Source organism: Gracilinanus agilis, chromosome 2 (assembly GCF_016433145.1).
Source record: "Gracilinanus agilis isolate LMUSP501 chromosome 2, AgileGrace, whole genome shotgun sequence".
Lineage (NCBI taxonomy): Eukaryota > Metazoa > Chordata > Mammalia > Didelphimorphia > Didelphidae > Gracilinanus > Gracilinanus agilis.
The window spans coordinates 284,701,190-284,718,734 of NC_058131.1; the positions used below are offsets into that span (position 1 = coordinate 284,701,190).

Here is a 17,545-nt window from a genome sequence, read left to right on the forward strand (position 1 = left end):
ACTATGCTATGTGCTGGAGGTAGATACAAAGATAAAAGTAAACTGTCCCAGTTCTCAGGAAGTTTATCTTTTATTGGGGAGAAACAACATGGATGTAGAAAAGTAAACACAAAATGAAAGGTGGGGGGGCACTAACAACTGAGAAGGGAGGAAGAAAGGTAAACTGTGAAGAAAGCTAGAGAATTGTAACAGGTAGAGGTGAGGAGGAGTGCATTTCAGACATGGAGGGAAAGAAAGAAGCATTTCTTTAGTGTCTACTATGTGCCAGGCTCCTGCCTGGTAATACTTAGGTGTTGCAGAGGTTGGGGAGTGGGGGAACTTTATTTTGGATGGAGGAGACCATGGGAAGTGACTGATGTTTTTTTAAAAGAGCATCAGTAAAGGCTTAAAAAATTAGGTCCCTCAGAGGTCCTAGTAAACAGAGGACTAGTCTGCCTCTTTCTTGGCCCCCAGTGTAGGACTCTTCCTAGACCACTACTATTCAGATGAGGACAGTGACAGGGGATAATACAGAGAAGAGGCTAAGTGGGAAACAATAGCAAAGGAAGGTGTCTGCCCTAGCTGGGATCAGGGAAACTAAAGATCCTGAGATTTGGGGGACCACAATTGCCAAGTACAGGAGTCCTGACTTAGCCCCATTTATTAATTTTGTATTTCAGCCAAGTTACCCCTGCCTCTCTATTTCCTTGGTCTTCCCCAACTGGGATTCTAGGACTAGTTTTTCCATTGTTTGTAGATAGCCTTAGGCAAGCTGCCTTCTCTGGGATTCAGTTCTTCCCTCGTGTTCTTGCATTTGGTGATTCTCTCCTCCAGATGGTGAGTTCAGGAAGCTCCCTAAAGGTGACAATCCAGCAGAGCAGCGAGAGCCGAGCCATCAGCACGACTGCCCCAAAGCCTGGTCCCCGGCTGAGTGACAGCAATGCCCCAGCTTCTAGCCCAGAGCCTGGCCTGAAGTTCTTCTGTTATATCTGCAAGATCAACTGCTTCAACCAGCAGGTAAGAGCCACCTGGCAGGGAGTACCTAGAGAAATGGGCATGGGGGTGCCCAAGGGGCCATCCCGGAGTTGGCTGATGGGGTCTGCCTCTGCCTGGTAGGATGATAACCATAGCTTCTTACACAGGGGCAGCAGGGTTTTACAGTTAGCAGGAATTTCACACATATATGTCCTGGGAAGTAGATGGTTTTATCCCAATTTTACAGAAGAAGAAACTGAGGTTCAGAGGCCAAATGACTTGCCCAAGGTCATGAGACTAGTTACTATTGAGTCTTTTTTCCCCCTTCTAAATAAACCCTTACTTTCTGTCTTAGTAACAACTATAAGACAGGAGGGTGAGGGCAAGGGCTAGGCAATGTAGGTTATGTGACTTCCCCTGGGTTACATGGCTAGGAAGTGTCTGAGGCCAGATTGGAGCTCAGGTCCTCTGAGCCTGCCTCTTCTTGTCACCACATGTACCCACCCATGTCCAAGCCCCTGCAGTCTCTCCATCAAGTTTCTCAGGACCAGGGTTCCCCTAGAAGAGACCCAGAATGCTAGACTCCTCCTAGATGGTTTTAGAAGTTCAGATATTTTGTGTGTAGGAGTGTAGGAGAAAGAGGACCAAATTTCAGAGTCAGAAGAAATGGAAAGAAGGGTGGATTTAGAGTCAAAGCTTACTGCTTATGTGACTGTGGGCAAGTCATCTTACTTCCCTGAGTCTGTTTACTCATCTGTAAAATTATAGGATTGGACTAGAAAACTTTTAAGGGGCCCATCCCTTCCAGCTTTAAATTGAATGCTATTTTACTACTAGTAGCATGACCTGGAGCAAGTCATTGAATTTTTGAGCCTCAGTTTCCTCATCTGTAAACTGGAGGTAAATATGCAAATGAGTGTTCAGGAAAGTGATTTAATAATCTTAAAGTACCTGGAAAATGTGCTTTATTCCCTAACCCCTAGAAGAGGATAGAAAAGTCCCAGCTACCATGCCATGTTCATTAGGCCTTCTAAGGTAAATCATCCTAATTCCTTCTAGAAGACCCCTACTTGGTTCTAACCCAGGTAGATAGCTATACATCCCAAGCCAAGACCCCAGTTTCCCAGAGGCCCTGTCCCTCTCCCAGCTGCCCTTTCCCTTCAGGCCCAGAATCAGGTCCTAACTCCACAGCTGGCCTTCCCTCCCATGGCAGAACTTCCAGGCCCATATGGCCGGGCTCCAGCATCAGCAGCGGCTTGGGGAGATTCAGCACATGAGTAACGCCTGCCTCCTGTCTTTGCTGCCCACGAATCGGGAACAGGGTGCCCTTGCGGAAAGAGATGGGTAAGAGCAGGGCAGCTTTGGTAGGCTCCTGAGAGAGGGGTATGGTCCCGGGCAGCCAGAAGCCAAGCATCAGAGGTGAGGCAGAAAGGTAGGGCCATCCCTCCAGGATCATCCCATCAGGGTGTAATCCCACCATTAGCAAGTCTGTCTGACCTTGGGCAAGTCATTTCACCTCTGGAGGTCTCAGATTCCTCATCTGTAAACTGAGGAGGTTGGACAAGATAATCTCTGAGGTGTCTCCCTATCCTAGATCCTGAGCTTTCCTTTGGGTTAGAATCCTGGGTTAATGTTGGAAGGATTCTTAGAGAGATCATTGGGTCTAATCCCTTTATTTCATAGATGAGGAAACTGAAACTCCAAGGAGCAGCTAAATTTACCTTACTTTAATTTCAAATGAATGTTCTCCGTAACATTTGGGGACATGTTGACCACTCCCATGCTGGTGCCACTCTTGACTTCTTAGACCTCAATGGTAACCCTTTCTTAGCCTTTCTATTTCCAAATGGAGCAGGCACAGTGTTAAGCTGCTTTCTAGGGGAGAGGGAGAAGAGCTGATATGGGTCTAAGGTAGCCAGGGGAGTCTGAGAAGAGGGCAGTGCACTGTCCTGACCCCTCTCAGGCCTGAGCTTGCCTTTTCCTCTTCAGGGAACCCCAGTCCCAGAGGTGGTGCAATACCTGTCAGACCCATTTCCTGGGAGATCTGATCAAGCATCGAAGGACCCAGGAGCATAAGGTACAGAGCTCAGAACCATAGTGTATTGGAAGGCTTCGAGGGGCTGCTGCCAAGAGGACACAAGCCTAGCTCAAGGAGACTGGCATCATCAAACTAAATCTTCTTTTCCTGGGCACACAGGGTGGCTTGGTGTCAGGGAGGCAACAGCAGCTCTCAATCTGCCTGGGGGAGAGGAGGGCATTCACGAGGTGCCTTCCTCGTTTAAAAAGAAAAAGGTGGGCTAGTGGAGATGATCGATTCTTTTCTAGCTTGCTTGCTCTAACATCTAAAATTAAATGATGCTATGACTGTGATCTGGGCCACTGCTGTTATTCTTAGTTTTGCCCTATAGTCATGAAGCTGCTTTCTTCCTCTGCCCTCAGTATCTCTTGTTCTCCATCACTCTCAACTCTCGTTCATGGTTTTTTTTCCCCTCCATCTTTGGCCTCTTGCCTTGTTTGGCTTTTTCCTTCTGACCAAATCCAATCCCAGATTGGAGCAGTGTTTATTGATTGTGTCTACTATGGAAAACACAGTTTTTAGTATCTAAATGCAAAAGAAGCATTAAGTTAGAGGCACAGCAAATATATCTTGGGCAGTCCACTTAAGGATTGCATTTTTTAGAAGAAGGAAAAGAAGAAACAGGTGAGAGGATTTATGGGCACTGGAATTTGAGGGACCAAGCCCAACTAGGGGATCAGTCCTCCCACAACCTGAAATGTTAAAGACCTCTCTTTTCTCCTCCCAGCTGGCCAAACACTCCCTCCGTCCTTTTTGTACTGCCTGCAGCCGCCACTTTAAGACCCCCCGAAAGTTTGTGGAGCATATGAAATCCCCTGAACACAAACAGAAAGCCAAGGAGGTAAGAGAGAGAGAGAGGTGCTGGGGCAGGAGAAGTTAATTTGGGCCCTTCTCTGGAAAGGGGCCATTCACTGATGTCCTCTTTTCTTTATAACCCTTACCTTCTGTCTTAGAATCAATACTGTATATTAGTTCCAAGGTAGAAGAATGCTAAATGATGGTGAACCTTTTAGAAACTGAGTGCCATGCCCTCCTCCCCCACTGAGGCTTGGGTATGCCTCACCCCACCCCTTACCCCACACAAGGGAGGGAGGAAGCACTCCCATTGGCTGCTGGGTGGAGGGGCAGGTGATGTGAAAAAAAATGTCATGGGGGGGTGCTCCACCCGAGTCCCTCTGCCTTTCTAGTAAGGAATTGTAGGAGGGGATGGGTGGAGGGCAACCATACACCAACAGATAGTACTTTATGTGCCATCTTTGGTATGTATGCCATTGGTTTGCCATCACTGGGCTAGGCAATGGGGATTAAGGGACTTGCCCAGGGTCATACAGCTAGGAAGTATCTAAGGTCACATTTGAACCCAGGAACTCCCATCTCCAAACCTGGCTTTCTATCTACTGAGCCACCCAGCTGCTCTCCTGACTGGTGTCCTTTTGCTGGACTAGAAACTGCTGCACTGGGCCCTCGGAGCTGAAGGGTCCTAATCCTTTCTGACAGGCACAGCTTGGGGAGAAGGAGCCGGGCAGCCCTGAAGAGGCAGAGGAACTCATCACGGTGGATGCAGTGGGTTGTTTTGAGGAGGATGAGGAGGAAGAGGATGAGGAGGAAGATGCAGAGGAGGATGAGGGCAGCGAGGCGGTGGGAGAGGTCGAGGAGGCCAAGCAGGTACCAGGGAAGGCGTGCCCAAAGGGTGGGTAGGTAGGACCTGCATCTTTGCTGCTTGCGTGATCTTGGAGCCCTGGTTTCCCTCCCTCTGTTAAACAGGGCTGGGGATGAGAAAGGATTCGCTGGCTAGAGAGTCTCTAAGCCCTTTCTTAGCTCTAGGTCTAGGACCCTAGGCTCTGAAGGTAGGGAGATGAGTGCCTTTAGGAAACAGGAGAGATGCCACTAGATAGAAGCCCCAAGGGAGGCTGTTGCTGGGTAGCTACAGGGAACAGGCAGGATAGAGAAGAGTGTTGGCTTTTCTTCTCTGAGCAGCTCTCTGCATTTCTCTTACCTCATACTCCAAGGCCCGCATCACTGAGATTATAACTTCTGCAGTTCACAGACAGACCAGAGGAACACACACACAGCCAGTCACCCAGACTGACTCTTCCTCTAGCTCTCCCCTCTCCCCAAAACTCCAAGAATGAAGGAAGGGCTCCTAAGCTCATAAAGTCCATTCTAGACATAGGGGGAAAGACCTAGAGACTAACAAGGTCTGGTTTGAGCACTGATGAATGGGATCCAACCAGGGCAGGGTTTATTCCACTTCCAAACCAAGTGTTCTTGCCAGGTGGGGCCAAAAGAAGTGACTGTAGATGCCTGGAAAAGCCTAGAGGAATATTCTCCTGACAGGATATATGGTAAGTTATGCTTCCCAGGTCTGGTAGAAAGAGCAATCGCTTGTGAGTTTCCCTCAAGTCAGGGAGCCATGCTTTCTGGGTTTTGTTCTGGAAAATGCAGCACCAACTTGAGTAAAAGAGTTCTGGGAGCTGAGTGGATCATTACTAGTCTGGGGGAAAGGACTGATCTTCAAACAATATGCCTATCCTCATTCAGATTCAAGGATTTTTCAGGTTTCCCCATACCTGGCTTAAACCCTAAATCCTCTAAATTTCCTCTGCCCTGGGAAAGGAAGATGCCTCACCTTCTTTGATCCTTTCCCTATGTAGTGTTATCTCACTGCCTCCTTCTATCCTGTGCCCCAGGATGTTTGAAGCACATGAAGAAACCACACTATGCCACCCTATGACCCCATGTAGGACTCTCAGGCACTCCCTTTGACCTGGGGGAGATGGGCATTGATCTCATGGAGTAGTCACTGATGCTTCCCATTCTCCCTCTTTTGCAGGCCTGGATTTTCTGGTACCTGTGGTAGGGTATCTTTGCCGGCTGTGCCACAAATTCTATCATAGTAGCTCAGGAGCCCGCCTTGCCCACTGCAAGTCTTTCATGCATTTTGAAAATGTTCAGGTTAGACCCTCTTACCTACCCTATCCCCATCCCTCTCCTGCCCCCCCCCCCATCCAGTATCTGCCCCTAAATTTGAATCTTTCTTGTCTCCTTTCTTCTCACCCACATTTATTGGGGCTAGTGATTTTGATCCCTTAGGAGGAGCTTATTCTAGGCCAGCATCTTTCCATAACCCCTGGGCTCTCTTGCACCCCCAGTGCAGTAAATGAGGGAGGTTGAGGTAGATTAAGCCTAGGCCCTTAGCTCTAAGCAGAGGGACAAGAAACTTGAAGGACTAGAACCCCTATGATTCTGGGGCAGGAGGAAGATTCTTGTCAGCCAAAGTTCCTTATTCTTAGGGAGAAGGTGGGGTATAGCCAAAAGCTTTAGTTGGGGTCTTTTTTTTTCCCCACTTGTTAAACCCAGCAATAGAGTATTTTAGAAAAGCAGGGGATTCACAAGTGAATTCTATCAAACCTTCAAAGAACAACTAATTCCAATACTATACAAACTATTTGACATAATAAGCAAAGAAGGAGTTCTACCAAACTCCTTTTATGATACAAATATGGTACTGATCCCAAAGCCAGGTAGATCAAAAACAGAGAAAGAGAAAACTACAGACCAATTTCCTTAATGAACATAGATGCAAAAATCTTAAACAGAATACTAGCAAATAGAAAAACAGGTTATCTCCATTGGCTCTGATCCACTTGGCCTTTGGGTTTAGATACTGGAAGGCATTCATCTGCAGGAGCTTAGGCCCCAAGCCTGGGTGGCAGCTGTCTGAAACTGGATTTGGCTACAGGAGCTTTGTTACCCCAACTCTTGTCTCCCAGAACTTCTCTGCCCCTCTGTTTCCTTATTGGTATGATGAGGGAGGGCTTCAGATGAAAAAACAAAAACAACTAGCTAATATTTCTATGGTCCTGGGAGGTTTGCAAAGTGTTTGTGGTGCCCCATTCGATCTTCACAACTCTTTGAGGTAGGTGTCACTATTGCCATTTTACAGATGAAGAAACTGAGGCTTAGAGGTTAACTTAGCCTTGCCTAAGGTGACCCAGCTGGCTACGTGCTGGGGGCAGGATTCAAATACAGATCTTTCTGACTTCAAGTCTAACCACAGTTGTAGCTCCCCATTATCAGCTCTAGATATATGATCCCATGATCCTTTCATTCCCTAGAAATGCCTACTGTACCCCCAAGAACTTAGCCTATGAATTTCTAGGAGGTAGGAATGGGACACCTGAGGCTTCCTGAAATTAAATGAGTAAGCAAAGTTCACATGCCACATCCTAGGTCAAGTTAGGTCCAGAAGACAGGTTTCCAGCTCCCTCCACAGCTGTCTCTACCTTCTCTCTGCTCCTGAGGTCCAAAGGTAGAAACTCAAACCTTCCAGATGTCACGCATAAGGAAAGAATGTCTCTGCTGGCCATAATGCCTGTTTCTTTCTTCCTAGAGATACAAAGCAGCCAGGAACCCTGGACCAGTCTCAGAGTTCGAGTCAAAGCCTGAGCTCTTTGATGCCCTGACAGGGGAAAGAACAGGAGCCCCGGGTTCAGATCAACAGGAAGGCACAGCTCAGCCCCTAGGAGCTGAGTGTAAGTCATGGGGCATAGATGCCCACAGAGATGCTGATAACACAGGGGGAGCCCAGATCCCCATGGAAGCAAGAGGTGAAGAGAAAGCTGGCCCTGGGAGGCAGAAGGAGCTAGAGGAAGAGATCACTCCAGCCAAAGGTAGAGTGCCAGCCCCAGAGCCCTGCCGCCGATCTACTCGTCATAAGCCAAGATAGGCGGGAGGGGGCCCAGGGTAGCCAGCTGGGCAGCAGACAGTAAACTTTCAGAGCCTTTTACTAGATCGTTGGAAGAAAAGCTACTGTTTTTACTCAGAAAAATAAAGAATTGTGGTTTAGTGTTTCACTGTGTTGTGAACTATTCTTTAGGACAAAGGCTAAATGGTAGTTTCTCTGTATTCTCCCAACCTGCCCATCTCTTAGAGGGAAGTGTTCCTGTTTGAATGTTGAAGATAGACCTCATAATTCCCCTTATGTCTTCTCTTATCCAGGCTAAACACCTCCCAGTTCCTTCAACTGATCCAAGTCCCATGGAACTCAGTTTCCTTATCTATAAAATCAACATCTTTAAGGTGGCTTCCAGCTCAAAAAGCCTCATGTAACCTAGGGATCAGAGCCTAGAGCTTTTTAAGGAATAATTATGGTTTTGAGGTCTAAGGTATGGCAGGCAAAGTAGACAAGAGACAGTGAAAGACATTTGTTTAATGATACTGATACTGATCCCGTCCCCTTCCACACTCTGACCCTGGGGGAGCCAAACCTCATCCGGGTTGAGGTAACTGTATTCAAACAACTAATCTACCCTCAGATAGACAGTTATTCCAGGCACAGGTGATCCTCTGGGATCAATCTGATAACTTGGGCCCAAGCACCAGGAGATACAAATGAGGAAATGGGAGACAACAGTCTAGAACCCTAACTGAAGACGGGCCCCAAGCCTAATGGGATCTTTGTGGCTGTCCGGATGGTGTTTGCATCCTGTGGGCTGTGAAAGCATCCTTGTCCCTTTAAGAAGGGATGTAAGAAGAGCCACTGACTCACCCAGCAAATGCCTTCTCCAGGGCAGGAGCTCCTGAGGCTCTGTGGAAAGGAGAGGCTGGGGACGGCCTCCAGCAGGGTCTATGAGTGGGGCTTAGCTGCAGGTGGACCCTCATTGAGCTGTTGCTGCTGCTGAAACTCCACTCTCGTCTGCTGGTTGGATTCCAGCAGCTCCTTGAGCCGGGCATGAAGATGGTCATTCTTCTCCTCCAGCTGATCCAAGCAGGTACTGATCTGGTCCAGCATAGAGTTGATGGCTGCATATTCTAAGAGGAGAAAGGACCAAGCATTTCTGTGAGTAGAGGGCAGAGAAATGCTATTCTCCACCTACCAACGCCTTGCTCTAAAGCGTCCTTTGAGGTTAACCTGACCCCTTGTCTGTCCTACAATATCAGGGAAACGCATAGGCCTGGGGGTCAGGAGCCTTGGGTCTGAGTGTTAAGTTATACCACTAGCTGGCTCTGTAACCAGGGGCAAGGATCTTGCCCCCCATAGGGCTGTTTCCTTCTCTGTAAAATGAGGTCTACCTAATCCCCTACCCAGACTACCTGAAAGGATTATTGTTCACACACTAATTTACTGGTAAAGATCAAATGATATTATTGATATGAAGATGTTTTGAAAAGCTACAAAACAGGATAGCTGGGTATCTCAGTGGATTGAGAGCCAAGCCTAGAAAAAGGAGGTCTTGGGTTTCAGTCTGGCCTTAGACACTTTCTAGCTGTGTGACCCTGGGCAAGTCACTTAACCCCCATTGCCTAGCCCTTACCACAATCACTATACACCGTATTGACTATAAGACGGAAGGTAAGGGTTTTAAAAAAAATAAAGCTATAAAACATTATTCAAATATAGGTAGCAAACATGATGTAGCAGAAAGGGCAATAGAATTGGAAATTGAAGGAGCCAAGTTTGAATCTTGGCTCTGTACTTCCTGTGTGACCTTGAAAAAATCATTTACCCTCAGCCAATATTCCTTTACTTTTTTTTAACTCTTATTTTTTGACTTAGAATTGATATTAAGTATCAGTTCCAAGCTAAGCAATTGAGGTTAAGCGACTTGCCCAAGATCTTGCAGCTAGAAAGTGTCTTAAGACCACATCCAAACCCAGGACTTGCCATTTCCAGGCCTGGATCTCTAACCACTGAGCAACCTAGCTGCCCTTCCTTCATTTTTAAAATGAGAGAGTTGGAATCGATGACTTCTGAAGCCTCTTTTCGCTCTAAATCTCTGATCCTTATGATCCTAGTAATGACTAGGATGGAACCCATTGTCTTCTGGGAAAGCCCATTTTACTGTTAACTTGGAGAATACTCTCATCCTTTCCTCTATAATAATGATAATAACAATAGCTAATATTTATATCAGGTAGCACAGTAGATAGAACACCAGGCCTGGAGTCAGGAAGATTGAGACATGTCCTAGTTGTGTGACCTTGGGCAGGCCACTTAACCCTGTTGGCCTCAGTTTAATCATCTGTCAAATGACCTGGAGAAGGAAATAGCAAATCACTCCAGTATCTCTGCCAAGAAAACTCCAAAGGGTGATGCTAAGGGTCACACACAACTGAACAAAGACATTTATATTATACTTAGTATGTGCCAGGCACTATGCCAAGTAAGCGCTTTACAATTGTCTCATTTGGTCTTCACAACAACCCTTGGAGGAGGTAGGGGCGGTTGTCATCATCCCTGTTTTACAGATGACAAAACTGGAACAAATAGGTTAAGTGTAACACAGCTAGTAAGTATCTGAGGCCAGATTTAAATTCAAGTCTATCCACTGTACCACCTAGCTGCAGTTCCTCAAAAGCACAGGACTATCCCAAAGCCTAAGCTGCTTTCCATGTTGGATGTTTTTCTGGAAAGAGATTGTATTGTTTTCTCTGTTATGTTATCTATAGACACATTATCTATTGTTTTATCATGGATCTCCCGCCCCACCTCCTCCCAAATCTGGGCACACACCACTCCCTGAAACCTTTCCCTTTCTACAGGGCTAGAACTCTTTTAGTCAGCCCCAAGCTGGCTCCCAGCTCTTCAGTGTCTCTCAAACAGGCATCAAAGTCTGCTCTTAAAAGAAGGAACAAGATGGTACGGATCTTGGAACTATTGACTGGGTTAATGGCTAAACAAGTTTTGATGCAAGAATGTCTTGGGTACTTCTGGGCTGAAAGAAAGAATGAATATAGAAATCCAGAGAAGCCCAAGAAGACATGAACTGATGCAAATCAAAGAAAAGAGAACCAGGAAAACAATGTACAAAATGACTAAAACAGTGTCATTGGAAAACATGATGAGAAATGCTGTGTAATTATGCTGATCATTCGTGGACAGGAAGAAGAAAGGAGCCAGTGTACCTCTATAGGAAATACTGCTTCTACCATAAGTCTCAGTTGATCTGTTGATTAGTTTTGCTGAAATACTTTCTCCTTCATTTTTATTCTTTGTTACATGTGAACCCTGAAGAGAGGAATCTGGGATGGGGAGGGATATTTTTGGAAATGAAGATAACATAGTAACAAAATAAATCAATAAAATGAAGGAAAAAATCTATTAAGGGCTATCCAGTCCCTAAATACCTTCACGTGCATCTTTCATTTGAACCTTAAGCATCCTGGTAAGGGCAGAATTATCCCTATCTTACAGATGAAAGAACTTAAGCTCAAAGACATGGCCTGAAGGCAGTGTGGTACAGCTGGAGAGAAGACAGTTTGGAGTCTGAGGTCCTACATTTGACTCCCAGCTATGCTACCCAGTTGGCCTTTGACAAGTCATTGCCCTCACTAACCTCCTCTGACCTAAGTTTCCTTTTCTGTAAAAGGAAGAGGTTGGAGCTAATAATTTCCAAGGTCCATTTTAATTCAAAATTCTATCATCCCATGGCCAGACCTACTCGCTCACATGAACAGTGAGCAGCCAGTAGTCTGACTCCAAATCCTTTTATCGATTTTTTTACTATTCAGTCATTTTCAATTTTGTTTGGTCCTTCATGATCCCATTTGAGGTTTTCTTGGCAGATATGAAGGGGTTTGCCATTTTCTCCAGTTCATTTGACAGATGAGGAAACCGAAGCAAACAGGGATAAGTGACATGCCCAGGGTCACACAGCTAGTAAGTGTCTGAAACTTCTCCCTGCACACTGTTTTGCCATGAATAGACTTAAAGAATTTCAGAGCTGGGGGTGTGTCAGATGAATATAATACATCCAGCAAAGGTTAAATGGCACTGCCCAAGTCAGAGGTAGGACTAGAAACCTGACTGTGCAAGGCACCAAGTGGCTTCTTTGTGGTGAAAATGAGCCTGACCTGCAGCGGCTGAGGAAAGGACTAGAATTTCAACTTCTACCCCTTTTAGGGAGCACTGACCTCATGGAAAGGTGGGTCTATCCTAGGGTCAAACAATGGCACCAAGTTCATGGGCCCTGATGTTAGACCCCATATGGAAAAGCCAATGTGTGCTCCCTCAAAGCCACAAGTACAAATCCTCAGGATCTCAAGGAGTTAAGAAAAATTTACCATTACAACTTCCTCACTTAGAACTGTTCATGCCCTCTCTCTGGCTCCAGTCAAGACATTCCAGACCCACTGGGTCTTTTGTCCTATTCTTTTGAGAGTGAGTATATTTTATTGATGCTCTTTTTTTCCCCCTCACAAACACTCACTTCTCGATGACTTCTCATCCCTCCAACCCTTCTTTGTAATAAATACAGTCAGGCAAAACAAAGCAACACATTGACTATGATGGGAAAAAAAAAATATTTATATATATATATATATATATACCTTATTCTGCAACTACAGTATGGAGAGGCAGGAGGTATGTTTCACTGTTAAGTCTGCTGGACTCATGGCTGGAGTGAATGAATTTTGTCCTATTTGAATTCTTTAAGAAAGTGATGGTTAGGATGATCTTCAGGGGGCTTTGGTGAAATTTTAAAATCAATACAAGCTTTTGGAAAGAAGACTCACTTGAGCTGTAATTTTGGCCATTTAAACCCACTGCTATCTCCCACCAATCCTCTGCTGCAATGGAAAAGGGATGGGATGACATCTGTACCTTTTTAATCATTCCATACCTCAGAAGAGTTGTTTAAATCCAATTAATTCTACCTTCAAAATTTGTCTTCCCCTTTTGTCTCCCACTTGGTCATCTACTTTAGACCTTGATCTCTTCTTGCCTGGCCTATTTTAATGTTACTACTTTCCATCTTCCACTCCATTACCTGAGTAAGCTTCCTAATGATTTTTGTCATTCTTTCATTCCTTTCTACCCAGAAATCATCATTGGCTCCCCAGTGCCTTTCAGAGATTTAACTTCTGATCCTGGCATTTAAAGACCACCACAATCTGGCTTTCAATTCTTTCCATTCTGTGTTGCAGCCTAGAGAACAACACAATCCTGGTTTTGTGGAGCTCTCCTGTCTATCACTTTGTTACCTATTATGCCCCAAATAATAGGTAATAGCATCTATACAGTGCTTTAAGGTTTACAAAACTGCAAATGTTATCTCATTTTATCCTCATAACAACCCTGGGAGATGGGTACTTTTATTTCCATTCCACAGGTGGGGAAACTGAGGCAGGGTTACAAAGCATCACAAGCATCCGTCTTCCTTCCCTCATCTCCCTTTTTCAAAGATCTCAAAGTATTTATTTCATTATTTTTCCAATCAATTATCTACATGTACGTCTTCTCTCCCCAACCCCAATTAGATAGTAAGCCCCTACTAGGGCAGACTATGTGATAGTTATCTTTGTATCTCCTGTGCCTAGCACGTGGTAGTACCTAAAATTTTTTTCTCCCTAGAATGAATAACAGAGATGCATGGCTACACTTATCCCCTCCTCAAAGACCTTCCCCTTTCCTTGGGGCTAGACGCCACCAAATTTTCCAAGAAGCATATCTGGCCAGACTGGGAGAACTCCGAATCTTTTCACTCCCGCGGCTGCCTTTTTTGCTGCATTTTGCTTCATGTGCGTGAACCTCCTCCACTAGGACATCTGAACACTTAAGCGATTATTTAAATATCTAAGACGGACAATCACACCTTTACTACAGCAAGGACCTGGGGGGCAGTGGAAGGGTCTTCAAGCTGTGGGTTCCGGTAAAGCAGGATGACTCTCAGCCTTCCCCAAGCCCTTACTAGATCCAAGCTCACCTCCTGCCCCTGCAGACCCCGCGGTCTCCACTGTTTGCGCCCCAGCTGCGGGGCTGGAGGCAAATCCAAACAGGAAGTGTCAGACCTCATTCAGGGATTCCTCCATCTTTACACTATTTGGAGTTGGCAGTAGCTCCTTACTTAGACGGGCCATCCCAGGCTGGGCTGTAGGCAGAAAAGGAGCAAAGCCTACGCTCCGGATTCCCCGCGGAGGAAGAGAGATAACACCTGGGGCGCCAGGACCGGCTAGGGAGCGCCGAAGGGCATTTCCGGGTTTCCTGTCCTAGTAAGTGTCCTTCCCACAGAGGAGCCGCAGAGTCGCGGCCAGCCCACAAAACTGGAGCTCATCTTCCTCACCTAGTTCGTTACCTGCTTCCCCCAAGCAGTTGTCCTCTTCTTCGAGGATGATCTCCATTGGCATGGGCAGGTCCCCGTTGGGCCCGGACATCCTGAAGTCCACGACTGTTAGGGATTCGGGAGAGGACGGAAGCGGGACAATAGCGCGGAACTCTAAGGGTTACAAATGGAACGTGACGCACACTTCGGGACCAGCTATAGGGACTTGGGGGCGGGACCTGTCTTCCAGCTGTCCTTCGAGAAGCCTAGGAAATCGCGGGACAGGTAACCCTCAGGGAGGGAAGCTGGCTTCCTACGCTCTGGGACTGGTAGCCAAGGCGGAGGGCCGCCGGCCTGGAGGGTGCTACTCAGTTCTTCAGGACGGCTGACCCCAAACTTGTAGAGTTCCTGAAGGCTCCCTGCGTGGCGTAGGAATAAAGTTTTCGTTTCTAGTCGCAGAAAGGAAGAAGCTGAACCGCGGGCGAGTGAATTGAGAATCAAATGTTCTCACCCTACTTGTCCTCCCCGCCCCGCTTCTAGGTGGGGAAGAGGGGCACCTGGTTCTCAGTGGGTCAAAGTTATTTTAAAGCCGGGTTTGGCATCTTTGGGCGCCTTCACGGATGCTCAAAGTCCCACTGCGTCCCTTTCCCCACAAGTCGGACACTTGTTGCCTAGGAAACCTATACTAGGCCATGTTACTGCTGCAAGAGATTGGAGGGGCAGAAGGAGAGACACCGTTTCTGCCTCACCTGGGCGTTATATGAACTTGTTGAGGAAGTACTGCGGGGAGGACAGAGTAGGAAATCAAGGCTTAGACAGAGGATTAGATACTTTCAGGGCTGAAAATGGAATTTTGACATTCGCATTGGGATGCACTCCATCTTCACCCCAATTGTAAAATGTAGAATTCCCTCAAGATTCGAGTTAGGTTCCTCTTTGTATAGGAAGCCTGTCCTGATCCCCACCCTTGCTAGTGTACTCCTTCTTCCATGATATATTTATTATGTCTATATCTCATACTTATACTTTTCTGTGTACTCAGAAAGCTGCTTGAGGGCAGGAAAGAAAATTTTTTTTGGCTTTGAGTCTCCAGTGTCAAGCAAACAGTAGATGCTTTATATTTGCTTGTGAATGAATAAATGAATGAATGAAAGAATATTCTGGCAAGCACGACACTTTGTTGTTCAGTTGTATTTGACTTTTCATAATCCCATTTGGGGTTTTCTTGGCAAAGGTACTGCAATGATCTGTCATTTCCTTCAGCTCATTTTACAAATGAGGGACTGTGGCAAAAAGGTTAAGTGACTTACCTAGAGTCATACAGCTAATGTCTGAGGCCACATATGAACTCAGGAAGATGAGAATTCCTGACTTCAGGCCTGTCACTCTATCCACTTCAACACTTAGTTGTCCCAACATGATGCATACTTGACTTTTTCTTCCCAGATCCAGTAGAGCATCTTTTTTTCCCCTTTCAGATTATCTTAAAATTCAAACTCTACTTCCCAAACTTTCCTATTGACCATCTGATTTAGAAGCTTCAGACCTATTTTGATATTAACCCATCCTTCTATCCCTACCCAGAAATCTTAAAGGATAGACATCTGTTGGTAGATGGAGTTCATTCTCCCCTTTCTTAAGTTACAATCAGAAACAAGTTCAGTTGACTTGGACCAGGACTTGGAGGAATTAGAATGAGCATTCTCCTCTATTTGGTATTGCTGCTTGAAGGTAACCAGCATCAGTTTCCCTAGGATCAACATCACATTGTCAGAGGAACAGATCTACCAAGTAGTAATAACATTCTCACTTAGGTGTAGAAGTTTCACATTTATTATCAAAAACGTCTTAAATTTAGTTAGACTAGTATCTTAGAGATCATCTAGTCCAACACACATTTTACAGATGAGGAAACAGACCAAAAGAGATTACATGACTCTTGACACAAGTTGGGTGGTGAGAAAACTCACTGTATCCATATTCAGTTTTAGACAGGTGTCCCAGGTTAAGGCCTTCCTGTCAAGAAGACCAGAGTTCAAATCCAGCTTCAGTTACTATTTCTCAGACCCTGGGTAAATTAACCTTTATTTGACTAATTTCCTTCATAGGTAAAAGGGGGAATAAAAATATGATCCACCTCCCAGGATTGTATGACTATGGGTAAGTCACTTAACCTTTGTATGCCTCAGTTTCCTTATATGTAATATGGGGACTCTAATAGCACACACCTCCTAGGCTTATTGTGATGATAAAATATTTGCAAAGTGCTAGCTGTTTTCTGGCTGACAAGTGGAAAGAAGCCAGACCTCCCTCCACCCCAGCTTCCATTGCATTTCATACCCTGAAACTGAGGCCAGAGGTTGAGAATTATTTAATGTCTCAAAGCCAGAGGATTTGAACTCAGGTCTTCCAATTCCAAACCCAGTGCTTTCTCCCTCACTCACCCTCCACGTCCAAACCACATTCAATTGGAGTCATTTAGCAAATATGATTTGGTGCTAGCTAGCCTGGATGACAATTTATCACAAGCCAGGGAAATGCTCTGGATGACCCCTGGCAGTGGCCCTTAAACCAAATGTTTCCATTATGGTTATGAATGGCCTGATCTCCGAGTCAAGAATGCCCAGAGTTCTAGTTCTTCAATTGCTTTAATGACCTTGGAACGGTCACTGAAGCTAGTTTCTGGGTCCGCTACACCCTCTGTAAGGGAAGCTAGCCGATCCCTAGGTTACCTCCCCTCTCTACAGTCGTCATTCTAAGCCTTGGGAATTAAGAGTCTAGGGAATTCCAGGATCCTCTGCAGACCTAGGGACACGGATGAGAAAATGCCTGTGTACGTGGTCACCGAACAGACCGGCGGCAACACCGAGTCTTAGACCACGTTCCACGTTCGGAAGCACGGTCCGGACCGCCCACGGCGACCTCTCTTCCGGGGCGTTCCTGTGGCAGTTTCCTAGGACGAATCCAGAGCCTGGGGAACGATGTCTCTTTAAGGTCAAAGCTTCCTTTGTTTTCCGAGCCCGCCCGCCTAGAGTTCGCAGCCCATGCGCAGTGAAAATGGCTGTGGCCGTGGCTGCCGTACGCGCGGGCTGGCGCTGTGCGAGGCCGGTGAGCTGGAGGCTGGGTTGTAGCTCCGGCCAGAGCCGGGCCAGGCTCTCCGGAGCTGCCGGGCAGTGGCCCGGGGCGACGCCTAAAGGGGCCCCGAGATTGCTAGGGGTAGCGGCGCTGGCCCTCGGAAGCGCCTTGGGGATCTGCCACACTGTGCGGGGTCGTCTGAAGTCCCAGGAGCAGCTGGCCGAGCAGGCGGCCCCCCAGGTGAGAGAGAGTTGGGACGGGGCTGATCCCCAGGTGAGCGAGCGGGTGTGGGGTGGGACTGAGCCCCCCAGGTGAGAGTGCAAGGGAAGGGCTAGAGGGCCCACCCCAGGTGAGGGAAAAACCTGGAAGGGTCCCTCAAGTAAGTCTGCGATCC

The 17,545-nt window shown here is 46.5% G+C and overlaps 3 protein-coding genes across 9 annotated transcripts in view; 2 read left to right on the plus strand and 1 right to left on the minus strand.

Annotated features, from left to right (window-relative positions):
• The window catches only part of CIZ1 (CDKN1A interacting zinc finger protein 1), a 22,625-nt gene extending 14,738 nt beyond the window's left edge, over positions 1-7,887 (plus strand). For all 5 annotated transcript variants that reach the window (XM_044664057.1, XM_044664056.1, XM_044664059.1 and 2 more), the window contains 8 exons: positions 814-996; positions 2,168-2,298; positions 2,944-3,031; positions 3,759-3,872; positions 4,529-4,696; positions 5,307-5,376; positions 5,865-5,986; positions 7,425-7,887. In XM_044664057.1, the coding sequence (XP_044519992.1) occupies positions 814-996; positions 2,168-2,298; positions 2,944-3,031; positions 3,759-3,872; positions 4,529-4,696; positions 5,307-5,376; positions 5,865-5,986; positions 7,425-7,760 (1,212 nt within the window). In that variant the 3' untranslated portion in view covers positions 7,761-7,887. The remainder of the gene's footprint in view (positions 1-813; positions 997-2,167; positions 2,299-2,943; positions 3,032-3,758; positions 3,873-4,528; positions 4,697-5,306; positions 5,377-5,864; positions 5,987-7,424) is intronic.
• Positions 1-14,456, minus strand: part of BBLN (bublin coiled coil protein) — a 20,735-nt gene extending 6,279 nt beyond the window's left edge. The window contains exons 1-2 of one of the 3 annotated variants that reach the window (XR_006505463.1): positions 14,110-14,456; positions 8,583-8,845 (exon numbers count right to left, since the gene is read on the minus strand). Coding sequence is in view for 1 of the 3 variants with exons in the window: in XM_044664061.1 (XP_044519996.1) it covers positions 8,661-8,845; positions 14,098-14,188 (276 nt within the window). In the remaining 2 variants the exon portion in view is untranslated. Of the gene's footprint in view, positions 1-8,233; positions 8,846-14,097 lie in introns of those variants that run through there. The other 2 variants (XR_006505462.1, XM_044664061.1) reach the window with 2 other exon arrangements.
• A 2,677-nt stretch (positions 14,457-17,133) lies between these two features.
• Positions 17,134-17,545, plus strand: part of PTGES2 (prostaglandin E synthase 2) — a 12,223-nt gene continuing 11,811 nt past the window's right edge. Inside the window, exon 1 of the mRNA XM_044659696.1 lies at positions 17,134-17,462. Coding sequence (XP_044515631.1) covers positions 17,134-17,462 — 329 coding nt within the window. The remainder of the gene's footprint in view (positions 17,463-17,545) is intronic.